This window comes from Amborella trichopoda, chromosome 13 (assembly GCF_054954075.1).
Source record: "Amborella trichopoda isolate Santa Cruz 75 chromosome 13, AtrichopodaSantaCruz75HAP2 v2.0, whole genome shotgun sequence".
NCBI classification, from domain to species: Eukaryota; Viridiplantae; Streptophyta; class Magnoliopsida; order Amborellales; family Amborellaceae; genus Amborella; species Amborella trichopoda.
In genome coordinates this window covers 1,588,193-1,601,167 of record NC_142348.1, presented here as the reverse complement: position 1 = coordinate 1,601,167, position 12,975 = coordinate 1,588,193, and the positions used below count along the sequence as shown (strand labels likewise).

The following is a 12,975-nucleotide window of genomic DNA, read 5'->3' as shown; positions in this document are numbered from 1 at the left end:
GACATCTAGTAGATAGACAAGTGAGTTCTTAGTGACAATGAGCCTATATCAGGGGTCAGTGCAGAGCCCATATCTCTTTGTTTTGATTATGGATGAGTTATCCAGGCATCTACAAGATAGAGTATCGTCGTGTATGTTGTTTGTGGATGACATAGTTTTGATTGATGAGATTAGAGGCGATGTCAATGCAAAGTGTTAGAATGTTGGAGGGATGCTCTAGAATCTAAAGGTTAAAAAATTAGCTGGATTAAGACATAATATATGGAACACAAGTTTAGTAATAGGAGCAGAAATGAGGAAGTATTTAAAGATTGATGGTCAAGAAATCTCTAAAAGAGATTGTTTTCGATACCTATGATTGATTATTCGAGAGAATAGAGAGATTGAGGAAGATGTTGTACATAGAATTAGAGCTGTGTAGGCGAAGCGGACAAGTGCATCTTGAGTTTATGCCGGACACCATTGAGACTGAAGGGGAAGTTCTATAGGACGGCTGTAAGACCAGCCATGCTTTATGGGATAGAATGCTGGGTGGTCAAGAAACAATATATCTATAGGATGAGTGTAGCTGAGATGAGGGTGTTGAGATGGGTGAGTGGCAAGACAATAAAGGATAAAATTTGGATTGAATATGTACAAGGTAACTTAGGAAAAAATTTGCAATGAATATATACTAGGTGTGGCTTTAATAGGCAATAAAATGAAAGAAAGTATACTTAGGTGGGCTAGCCGTGTGCAACGTAGACTAATACAATGCGATTTGGTTCAAGTAGAAGGGAAGGCTCTAAAAAGGTAAGGGAAAGGCCCAAAAGGACATGAATAGAAGTTGTGAGAAAAGATATGGTGACTTTTTGTCTTACTGAGGGTATGGCTCTTAATAGAGAAGAATGGAGGACCATGATTCATGTAGCCAACCCCAAATCATTGGGATATAGCTTGGATGATGACGATGATGACGATGACTTAGAAACTTCAAAATTGCACCACTTGACTGAGATTACAGCAATATATACATACCTTTAACTTACAAATACATAATCAAAACCACCCCAAAAGAGAGCATACAAGATTCTGAATCAGCCCCTAATTAATTCCACTCAAAACAACGCAAGGAGATTGGCCGTAGTCCCACAAAGTTACATACATATGCAAATAACATTCAAATAATCCCCAACTCGAATATATGGATGATGTAAATTACACATACATTAAATATATCAAATTGGCTTAATCTCAATTAAGTAAAGATCACCAAAGTAGTGCACATAATCTATTGATCATGAGAAACTTTTTTACATGACCAAGTTTGTTGATGACTTCTTCGATAATTCAATTCGATAACGAGAGGTAAAATGGTCTAATCTTAATCCAAATTGAAGGGAAGCTTAATTCTCAAAAGCAAAACTCAAACAATTCTCAAGAAATCAAAAAAGACTTAAGCTTTTAGAAAATGGTGGCACGTGGAGCATAGTTTGGCGTATGGAGCATGCAATTCTTAATAGGGTGCAAAGGGAAATTTGGACATAATAACCCCTTGTAAAAGCTCACTTTTAGAATGATGGGAAGGCAATTGTCTTGCTATTTATATTTTGCTATTTATATGGATCACAAATGCAGTAATTTACATTAAAGGAAAACTAGGCCAAGAGGTGAGAAGAAGGGCTCAAATCAATGCATACTCAATCTAGTCTAGGTAGAAATATATGTGCATGAATGGGAGAGCTATTGAACCAAGAAATAGGGCTTAAGGAGCAAGTCACCTTTGCTGTAAAATGGCTGGGACAGCGAGAGAACCATACCCAAATTTCACCCAAATGCTCCTTTTCAAGCTCCAAGACCAACTTAAAACATATGCTCCAAGGTAGGAAAGAAGAAGAAGAAGGGGGCATGCCTCTTTTCCTCTCCGATTTCTAGCTTTCTCTCTATGTCTTCAAAGGCCACATGTTCAGGTCGATTTTTTCTTTCTCGAAAGTACCAAAAAAAGAGAGTAAAATGTGGTTTAAGACGTGACATGTACTTTTAATGTGAGGTTAGGGTTTTTGAGTTTTGCCTTAAGATGGAATAGATCTAGACCATTAGCGTATCAAGGCTTGGAGAGATTTTTGAACCTACCCTCCGAATCCACACCTAGCTATCATGATGTGTGGCTTGGATATGTCCATCTTTATCTCCACATGTATGAGACCTACTCCAAATTTTCCAAATAAATTAATCCCAAAAATCAAGTCAATATCATGATATAATTGCCCTTGCTTTTTGAATAAAGTGTGAGTGGAAAACCTGATGCTGGGAGAAATAATTAAAATAAAAATATTAATAAAGGGTGAGAGAATATATCCTCTCTCTAGGTCTGTAAGGGAGTCCCACCCCAAAGATCTTTTCACAAGACCCAAATTCTTTACTCAATTCCGATTCTTTATGTTACAATGAAGGGACATCTCCCCTTTAAATACACTTAGAAGATAAATAAATAAATAAAAAAGAACCTACAAAAAATAAACTCTCTCTCTCTCTCTCTCTAAAACTCATGTCTGCCTTATCAAACCACCTCTCCCTAAAGCTCATGTCTCCCTTATTAGACCACCTCAAGTAAGCCTTATCCTAACTAATCCTAATTAACATTTATCTCTATCTAAACCCAAGTGACATTTATCTTGTTAAAACCAACTTAATCCTTTGCCTAATATTAAAATCAACCACATCCCCAAAACAACTCACACACTACCCTATTCATTAAATAAGATCACCCATTTTAAAAAATAATAAAATTAAATTATTTTGAATTTCTGAATTTTCATCTGCATCAAAACCTTATGGAGACCATACCCCTCAAATCTCTACAAGACTCTTCCCTCTCTAAATTCAAATTGAATTTGAAGTGAAAAAGCCCTTTCACACATGTGATGCCATAAGCTCTTAAAAGTAACCAATGAGAGGAAGACACCATAAAAGCCATTTTAGATCTAGGTTCTCCATAGATTTAAAGCTTCTAAAATCAAAGACATTTTTTTCACTTTAAAAATACCAAGGCTTTCATGAAAAATATCATGGATTCACACCAATCTCTACACTCACACATGTGAGTAAAGTGAACAGACCAAAAAATACCAAAACAGTACACTAAATAATGAAGGGAGGCATCCCACACTAAGGCTGACGTCAGCCACTAGCATGATGTGTGGCTGATGTCAGCAGCCACCTAGGACCCCCTTGGGGCCCATTGGCCATTTGGATCTCATGGGGTGGTGTCATCAAGTATTTTTTACCCAAATAAAGGGTAAAGGTGGGTTTTGGGCCCCAAAAAAATCCCAAAAACCATTTCTGGCACTTTTCAACATTTTTATCAAAAGCAGCACTCGAATAAGATTTTCTTTTGGAAAATTAAGTCCTTACGGAGTTCATTCTGAATCGTTTGGGCACTCCACTCAGCTAGATCGGGAACCCCTAGTCACATTCTCCAAATTAGCTTGACGAGACCCATGACTTATAGTCTCTAGCAGGGGCTTCATGTCGGCTCATCAAAGCTAACCCAAGAGGGAACTGGGTCTCGAATGTAAAGTGCATTGCAAGTGGTCCCCTGAGGACATACACTCTTAGGACATGGGGAACTCGCTTTAGCACACATGCATGTCTCTTCTCAGTGGATTTACTTGAGCGAGAGTGGCTTCTCATTTTGTGATTGTCATATGCACATGCTGAGAGTAGGATGGTCAGGGTTTGGTCCTTCTCAGACTGGGCTCAAACACACATGACGAACAAACACATATCGCCATCCATATCTTGATCCAAAACTGACTAATCATTGTACACATATCGCCATCCATATCTTGATCCAAAACCAACTAATCACTGTATCATAATGCCCTGGTTCACAATGATCATGAGGCGATGTTACCAAACCTGACTAACGGAAAACCCTCAAACACTTCTCAGTATAATGCCCCTAAACTGAGCCTCATGATTTTGGATCCAGCAACACTATTGACACTAACTGTGGATCCCAGTTCACACAGATCCGGTGTGTCACACGCCCTCGGTCACTCCCATTGTTACCAGGAGCCATAGAAAATCTCGGTGTCAAGGCCTTGAAAGGTCAGAACCTCTACATGGCTCTCTTGGAATTGGAAGAGTCAGTATGTTTGTAGGTTATGAAGATATCTTATATATGCTCATGGTTTACCCTTTCACTTTTTTCCATTATTGTCCAATGTTATAGTTGTAATATTAAATCGAGTTTATTTTTTCTATTTTTGCTCATTGTTGTGAAATACTGTGTCTACTTTTGAATTTAATTCAAGAAAGAGAGTAAGATGTATTTGTATTGGAACTTTTAAGCTTGCTAACTAGATTCTCCTTTTTCTCATTTTAGAACATTCCATTTGTATAGTTTCTTTGGCCGCTCCTTGCAGAATGAGTATATGTGTGGATATCTCTAGTATTGGTTTATATTGTTTTGGATATTTAGCGACAATTCCAAGTTTATTTTGTTTTGGAACGGATGATTTATTTTATTTTTTTTAACCCACTTTCTTTTCTGGGTTGGCTGTTAAAATCTCATTACATGAGTTTTCCTTACATATAATCCCGTTCATATAGATGGTGTTGTCCTCCGAATGGGAGTTTAGTTCTGCAACTCTTTGTAACAATTCAGAATTGATTGATTCTTTTAGAAAAAAGCTTCCTTTCTTTTTGGCATTCGTTGATGTTATCTAATCTTGTCCTAATTTGTAAAGGCAAGAATCATATGCCTAGTGCACCTTCTTTGGCCAACTTGAAACTGTTTTAGGCTAATCCCAAGGAAACAAAATAGTTAGACAACAATGCATTTTGATACCAGAAGCATCTCATCTGATCTCTCTCTCTCACACACACACACACACAAAAGTTTGCCTTTTTTTATGGTTTAGGGCGTGCTTTTGTTGCAGAGAATGAAGGGCCCCAATCCTCGCCCTACGATAACATGCAACAGCAAGCCCAACCATCCCAAACCCTATATGGGGCTGAACATGTGGGCTACAGTGCAGTTGATAGTTCTCAACAGTATTATCAGGTACTATGGTCTACTTTACTGAAATTAGATACTTGTCAACTGATATAATTGGGGATCGTATATGTTTTTGAATAGTATAATTTGAGATCTTATTCTTCAACTGATCATTATGGTTAATTATCTTGCTCAAATGTGAGCGTCTTATTGCTATTAGATTCAATGTTTTTTTTTTTTTGGGTGATTTATGTGCGGATGTTATTTATAGTCCCAAGGCTTGGCTTGTTATTTGGAACTTTGGCATGTTCTCTCTTGACATTGTAACTGCTAGGAAAAGTTGCCATTCTCTATCTAAATGTGCAGAATGTTATTATGTATCTATTTTGGCTGATATTTGAGCAAATACGTGTGAAGAATTATCTATTCTGGGTGATTCCTGCCTAGCCCCTTCTTCCTGAAATTGCTTTACTTTGCTTATGCCTTTATTGATGATTTGTTCTACTCTAACCACCTCATCAGTTATCTACTGGGAAGCAAGTCCCAAATTGTCACCCAACCTTGGCTTAAGGACAGAATCCACTGGCTTCATTAGTTGGTGTTCAGTGACAGGAGATGACTCCAAATTGTACCCTGATTGCAGGCTTCTCAGATACGATATGTATCCAGAATCAGGATCCTTCTTCCAGTAAATGCAAATTTCAATGGATGGAACTGATTCTGATAAGAAAAGCACCTTCAATAAATATCTAGCTTCCCGTAAGAGGATGTAACTACAACTATGATCCATCCACATGTGTTTGCTCCTCTTATACTCTTTTGGTTGTATATCTTTGCTTCCGCCTCTTAACCCTTTGGTTTTCCAAATCTCCTCCATGTTTCTGCCTCTTTCTTTTCTTTCTTCTTTGATGTAGATGTCTCTTTTTGTTTGCAACCTTTAAGGTGAAACTTGATTTCTGCTATTGTAATCAATTTATTACTTACCAATATAAAAACAAAAATCTCTTGCTTTCCATCAAAGTTCTTTCAAGATTTCATCTAGCACCTCTGTAAGGGTAGGGAGTTTCCAAGCATCTACTTGTCAACTACTAATTTTATAAGGGTCAGAAACTTTTGGATTGAAAGAAATGGCATTGATTTGAGTTTATTGTACCTTGGATCCTAGGGGAACTCCATCTCGGCTGTAGCCAGTTCTCCCTCAATTAACCACCCATTACTGATCTTTCCCCCTACACCAATGGGACAACTGGGGAACAAAACTATATGACCAATATTTAAATGGGAGGCCACTGGCTCCTTTGGTTATCTTACCTCAGATGTCAACTTGAAACCCTGACAGAGGGCTCTCCACCTCTCCCACAGAGTGCCTAATGGTGCAGGCACTGACGCCCATGTTTGCCAACCATCTTCTTACATGTTTATAGTATACCCTTTACACTCTGCTCTGCTGCTCCTGGTCCCATCTGGGACTAGGCAACCACTTGATGCTTCCTCGATGTAAAATCCCTCTAATGGGTCTATGTACCTCCCTCCATCGTCTTTCTCACTCTGCTCTGCTGCTCCTGGTCCCATCTGGGGCTAGGCAACCACTTGATGCTTCCTCAATGTAAAATCCCTCTAATGGGTCTATGTACCTCCCTCCATCGTCTTTCTCACCTTCTTCCAGGACTATTTTAGAGTAAATTTCTTGCAAATGAAACTAGAATTGAGCTTAGTTGTGTTTGGAAGCTGTATATACGAAGGTGGCTTTCTTTCTCTATGTGTTTGCTTATTATTGACTGTTTTTCATCTTAAGAGCAGTATTGACTGTTCCTTTGTGGAAATTGTGCAGCAGCCACAACAGCCACAGACCCATAGTGTACCTGGCAGCCCTTATTCCGAAGGCTATCAGCAAACTTTTGGTGCTTCATATGGGTCAAGTTATCAGCCCATGCAGCCAAGACAACAGCATCAAGATTACATGACCCCTGGTCAGTTTCAGCCAGCAGCATCACCCCAAGTATTCCTCCCATCACAACCTCAAGTTCCACAGGTAGGTCATGCAAATTGAAATTAAATTATATTCGTTTTTCTGGTATTTTGCACGTCAGTTAATATATCTGCTCAGTAACCTTCAGAAACGACTTCTGATATTTTGCATATCCGTCAATATATCTGCTTAGTTCGTCTTAAATGAACTGCAGCTTTGTTGTTCAACTTGATGTGCACTTTCAATTATGCTATGGAACTTATCTGTTAGAGTTCTGTACCTTGAAATTGAGAGTTACGTTTCTTTCTGTTCGTTGTGTCAAAAATTTGCAATTTGTTCAAAGCGGAATATGTTACTTTTGCAGATTGGATAAAATAATTCAGGTTTTTAAAATTCATCCATGTCTTTCATGTTTGCAATTTCAATTTGTTACAGAATATTGTTTGTATTGTCCCATGATTACTGGCTAGCTGTTTAAAGAAACAATGAGAATTCGTGGTTGTTTTGGCATAAAGTATTAGGTTTTGATTTAGGAAAATGTTGAATCGCACTAATGTTTTCTGGAGGAAATTTCCTGGAGATATCTTCCTGATTGTTATGCTTTTGAAAATGGAAAGCTGTACATATTGATTGGTAGTTTATTTGTTGCAGATGGAAAATTTCCACAAGCATGGTTTCTTTAGTGTATTTTCCGACTAAGAAATTAATTATTGCTTGATATTCTCTCTTTGTTTTAATAGGATTATAATTAGTTTGGGTGACATTTCTTCCGATGATTACTTTTTGGAATAAACTCCCAATGATATATGGGCCTTAAATTGACATGGCTGTTTCTGATTGAAATGGTGAAAATTTTAGTGTTCTTAAGAGAACTTGAAAAGAAAACTTCAAAAATTCACTTGCAATTTTGCGTCATTTTTGCACAGTGAACATTGTGTTAGGACATGATATCTTTCTTCTAATCCAATCTTTGTTAGTCTGCAAAAACTATCGTTTGATAACAAGTGAATTTATTAGTATATGATCCTGGTCATAAGCATTCCATGCGGGTTTTCACGGCTTCGGTTTATGGTCAGGTTAACCTTTTTTTATTTGCTTGTAAATTACAATTTATTTCTCAGATTTTGCATCCTTTTTTGTATACAGAAATCAAGGTTCTACCCTTTGCGCCACTCTTTTTTATTTTTCTTTATTGTAGTTGCATAACTAAGCTAAGAAAAATATTTCTGTTTTACCAGATGACAACTTTTACGCCTGCTCCTGTTGCTGCACAGCCTGTAGTGAGGCCATTTGTGCCCTCAACTCCGCCCGTGCTGCCAAATGCAGAACAATATCAGCAACCTTCATTAGGATCTCGTCTTTATCCAGTCAGTATTATTTCCCTGTTCTTGTATACACATGCGCACACACCCACACACAGGGTAAGAGAGAGGAATTAAATCTTTTCCTTTTATTTAGGGATCTGCAAACCCAATGTATCAAGTAGGGCAGCCTGGTTCAGTTCCAATGGGTGGTGTGCCATCTCAACCAGCAATGGTCCCCAGACCTAACATGCCAACACAATCCTTTACTCCTTCCCCCTCGCCTCAAGGCTTTACACCTGTTACTACAAATCCCGGATTTGTTCCAAGACCAAACATGGCACTGGTGCAGCCACCAAGCCCAACACAAGCAGCTCAGGCTCAGCCAGTTGCAGCTCCTCAGGCACCCCCGCCTACTGTACAAACCGTTGATACTTCAAATGTTGCTGGTAACCATTGGCTGTTCCCTTTCCTTCTTCTAGTTCTTTGTTTGTCTGTTTCTTTTTTGGGTGCTGACATTCTCTCTCATAGATATGTTTGCATAAGCACCATTGACGAGCATTGCCTTGGCCCTTTTTGTTATGGATGGAACTTAATGGTTTTATGTTGGCTATGGTGTTCAAGTAGAAAAACGTTGGCCTTTTCACAGTTTCAGTCTTTATGAAATTTGTAATCTGACACCCAATTGTTTCCACTTCCAATGTAATAGCTACACGTAGATGTACATAGAAACATGGTCTTTTATATTTATGCATACACATTCGTAATTTGCAAACCCAATCAGGTCTTATAAGATCCCCTCAGGTTAACCTGGCATGGTGCAAAATTGGGTCTGGGTCAATTTTGTTTTCTTAAATGCCTTGTAAGTTTGGAAGGATTGTTGTTGTTCATGAACCGGCTGAGTCAAATGGTTTCGTTCATGGGTCAAACTGACCCAAAGGAATGTTGAATTGGGTCCAATTCTCGCTTCTGCAAACAATGTATACATTCTGCATACACTTGCATATCATGTATATTATTTTCTGCTTGATTTGGGCAATGACCTTTAGAACTCATGTGCATTATGAAATGCATATAATTATTGCATTCTACTCTTTATTTGCTTTTTGGATAGTTCTTCTATTTTTCCCGGTTTCTCTTCATCACCATCCATCATTTTATATGAGCAAGATGATTTCCCATAATAGTCCAAAGGACTGTAATGTACATTCTCATGAAATTAGGAGGGAGAAATTCACTAGGAGACAATCTGGTGCATATTATGATTGTCTGATTTATGCATCTATGGTGTTGCTTGGAATGCAGCTGAACTCAGACCAGTCATTGCAACATTAACAAGGCTTTACAATGAGACTTCAGAAGCACTAGGTGGTGCTCGGGCAAACCCAGTGAAAAAACGTGAAATTGAGGACAATTCCAGGAAAATTGGTGCCTTATTTGCAAAACTAAACACTGGAGACATATCACCGAATGCTGCCTCAAAACTTGGCCAGCTCTGCCAAGCTCTGGACTCTGGTGACTATGCAAGTGCTCTCCATATCCAGGTAACTACTTCAGCGATCAAAATTTCAATTTTGATCTCTCTCTCTCTCTCTCTCTCTCTCTCTCTCTCTCTCTCTCTCTCTGCGTGCATGCACATGTTTTATGGTAATATGCGTTTCATTTTTGCTTCATGTACCTCATGATTTTTTTATCCATGACAATAAAAAGCACTTGAGATGCCTTCACTATTTTTAACCTAGTTTTGGGTTTTTCCCTGAAGGTTTTTCCTTCTTTTCTTTTTTCATAGGTACTGTTTTTTCTTTTTCTTTTTTGTGTATCTTATATGTTTTATGTGATTTTATTCATCAATCTGCACCACGTCAGGTTCTTTTGACGACAAGCGATTGGGATGAATGCAACTTCTGGCTTGCAGCCCTCAAGCGAATGATCAAAACAAGGCAGAGTGTGAGATTAGGATAGAGGTAATGATTCATTCACAATGAAGAGTTTCTATGATCTTCCTGCAAAAGTTCAAAGCATTGGTCTCCACAGCTGAGTCTTGAATTTTCTCTCCTGGCACATGTACACAAAGTTCTCTTTTACAAAATAACCCAGCCTTTTGTGCCCAATCCCCCCCTTCTTCGCCCGCAATTTTAGTGTATTTCCAGTAGACTGGAAATTACAGTTCACTGCATTATTTTTGCTGGTGAGTTATTTTTACTCTCCTCAGATCAAGCAGCTTTCTGTTTACTTTTATTTTTATTTTTTTTTTGGCCTGAAAAAGTTAATTGAGCAGTCAGAAGTGGCTTGTGTGCCCTGTTTCTTGGATCATTGTTTCTGTACTCTTGTTTAAGAATGAATTTTGGGAATGTTAAGGGTGCTATGTTTGGTGCAATATGAACACTTTTCATTATTTTCTTTCCTGTAAAAAGAGTGGACCACTGGACTGGGATTGTGGATAATGTCTAGTTTCTTGTACCTTTTGATACGTCAACATTTTGTTTTAGAGCAATATGTTGCATTTGTTGTTTTCTTTGGCATCAAGGCTAGGGTTTTAGTTGAATGATTTGTTTCTCTAGGTTTGTGTAAAACCCCAATCTTGGGGTGAGAATTTTTTCCTTTGTATTTATTTTCCTAGGAAGCATTGTAGCAATGATAATCATGACTATTGTATGAAGTGGGTGGCTTTTGTAAGGTAATTGGCTTATAGCTACAGTATAAGCCATGCATCACAAGGGATTACTGTAGGGATTTTTTTTTTTTGCTGAAATTTTTTGCCCATAGTTGATTTTAGAAATAAATAATTCCGAAATGTGTAACATGTATTCACCAAAAATGTTGACTCGTCTCGCTTTTCTTTTGTAAATTTAGTTTTTCTTGACTGTCTAATTTACGCAAAATTGATGGTCCAAAAAGCCGTGTATTATTTGAAAGTGCACTACAAAGCTTGTTGGCTTATATGTTTGTTTTTTTTTGGTTTAATTATAAAAATAAAAAATATGGTATGTCCTATAATAGAGTAGAATTGAAGATTAGGATTCATGTAATTAATCTCAATTATTTGAAAAAATGGTTAGGATTCATATAATTAATCCCAATTATTTGAAAAAAAAGGTTAAGCTGATGATAGTGACAATTGGGATTTGTCAAAAAAATGGAGCATTAGGTTTCTGACGGTTTGAAAGCTAATATCTATTCTTCTACTTGATCGTGTTGGAAGCTCAAATGAGAATTTGTATACCCATGCCAAATCTTTTTAAGAAATTGATTTGTACCTGCATGAGATGAAGCTAGACTTGCATGGGTACCAAATTATTATGGGGATTATGCATCAACAGTGCTTATGCAAGTGATAATCCCAAACACCAGTGATATAAGCTCTAGAAGTCATCAAGAAAGATCACAACATCGTTCTAGAAAAATCAAAGTAAAGCGCACTTACAATTAGTCTCAAGAAATATGATTTTAACTGAAATTTTTATGATAGCTGTAAAATATATTTTCATCTTTAATTATAAAATTTAATGTTTTGAAAATAGTGTAGATTGAACAGGTTTATAAAAACTTGAAAATCTAGAAAATTGATGGTCCAAAACAATTGAAATCCATTTTTTTCTCATGTCCATGTGTGTTGATGTTGAGATGATCAATTTGAGGATATTTGGAGCATCAAAATAACTTCTTCTAGTGACACATTTGAGGTAGGCTTTAATTTGAATGTTTAGAGCCTTGGCTATATAAACTTTTTCTTAAAAGGAAATAATTTGGAAGGTCAAAAATAGTATTCCAGATGAAAAATGTTGAGCGAGATGTATATATGCTCTAAAATGTATATGGAAAGAAAGATAATGGTGATGTGATCTTTTGGAAATATGTATTAAACAAAAAGCAAAAGATATGGTGATTTATAATTTGACTAAATGTATGACCTTTGATGGAACAGAATTACACACATAACAGACTCCAAATCAATTGAGATAAGACACATGATGATGAGGATATGATTTTATGGTGATTTATAATTTGAATAAATGTATGACTTTTGATAGAGTAGAATCCTACATATAACAGAATTCAAATCAATTGGGATAAGACACATATGATGATGAGGACTTGATTTTTGATAGGACAGTTTGGCATAAGAAGATTCGTGAAGAGAGTTGGGATAAAGCTCATATAATGATGATAATAACAGATGAAGTTCAAGAGCGAGCAAACTCAATGATAACGGTTGAAGTTCAAGAGCAAAAACTCGATGATAACGGGTGAAGTTCAAGAACAAACTCTCTCACTCGAGCTGAAAATTATTTTTTGAGAAGATTAAAAGCTCACCGAAAAGTTCAAGAGCAAACTCTCTCACTTGAGCTGAATATTTTTTTTTTTTTTGAGAAGATAAAAAGTAAACCGATCCCCCAATTAGGTGTTTTCGCATGCACGTCTACACGTAGAATTTGGACCCACGGGGCAACAAAATCGAGTGTTCAAGAAAATCATTATAACCATTATGGGCATTATAACGGATGTAAAATGGGAAAACTAAATTATAATGAAAATATCATAATAGATGCTATTTAAAAGGTAATGGAAATTATGGCCTGCTAAGATGTATATATTGAGTTTGATATTCTGTATATCACTCAAAATCATTGTTACTTCAAAAGAAGTTGCAGATTTATGAAGATCAAACAGGTCTTGAAGGAGAACCACTTGCATGTCCACATGAGAGAGAGAGAGAGAGA

At 37.1% G+C, this 12,975-nt stretch overlaps 1 protein-coding gene across 2 annotated transcripts in view; it reads left to right on the top strand.

The window, feature by feature from the left end:
• Nucleotides 1-10,631, top strand: part of LOC18428304 (transducin family protein / WD-40 repeat family protein) — a 37,670-nt gene extending 27,039 nt beyond the window's left edge. Inside the window, exons 18-23 of one of the 2 annotated variants that reach the window (XM_088856120.1) lie at nucleotides 4,926-5,050; nucleotides 6,819-7,016; nucleotides 8,192-8,320; nucleotides 8,412-8,703; nucleotides 9,560-9,798; nucleotides 10,121-10,631. In XM_088856120.1, the coding sequence (XP_088712246.1) occupies nucleotides 4,926-5,050; nucleotides 6,819-7,016; nucleotides 8,192-8,320; nucleotides 8,412-8,703; nucleotides 9,560-9,798; nucleotides 10,121-10,216 (1,079 nt within the window). In that variant the 3' untranslated portion in view covers nucleotides 10,217-10,631. Of the gene's footprint in view, nucleotides 1-4,925; nucleotides 5,051-6,815; nucleotides 7,017-8,191; nucleotides 8,321-8,411; nucleotides 8,704-9,559; nucleotides 9,799-10,120 lie in introns of both variants that reach the window. The other variant, XM_006837340.4, reaches the window with a different exon arrangement.
• Nucleotides 10,632-12,975: the final 2,344 nt, after the last annotated feature.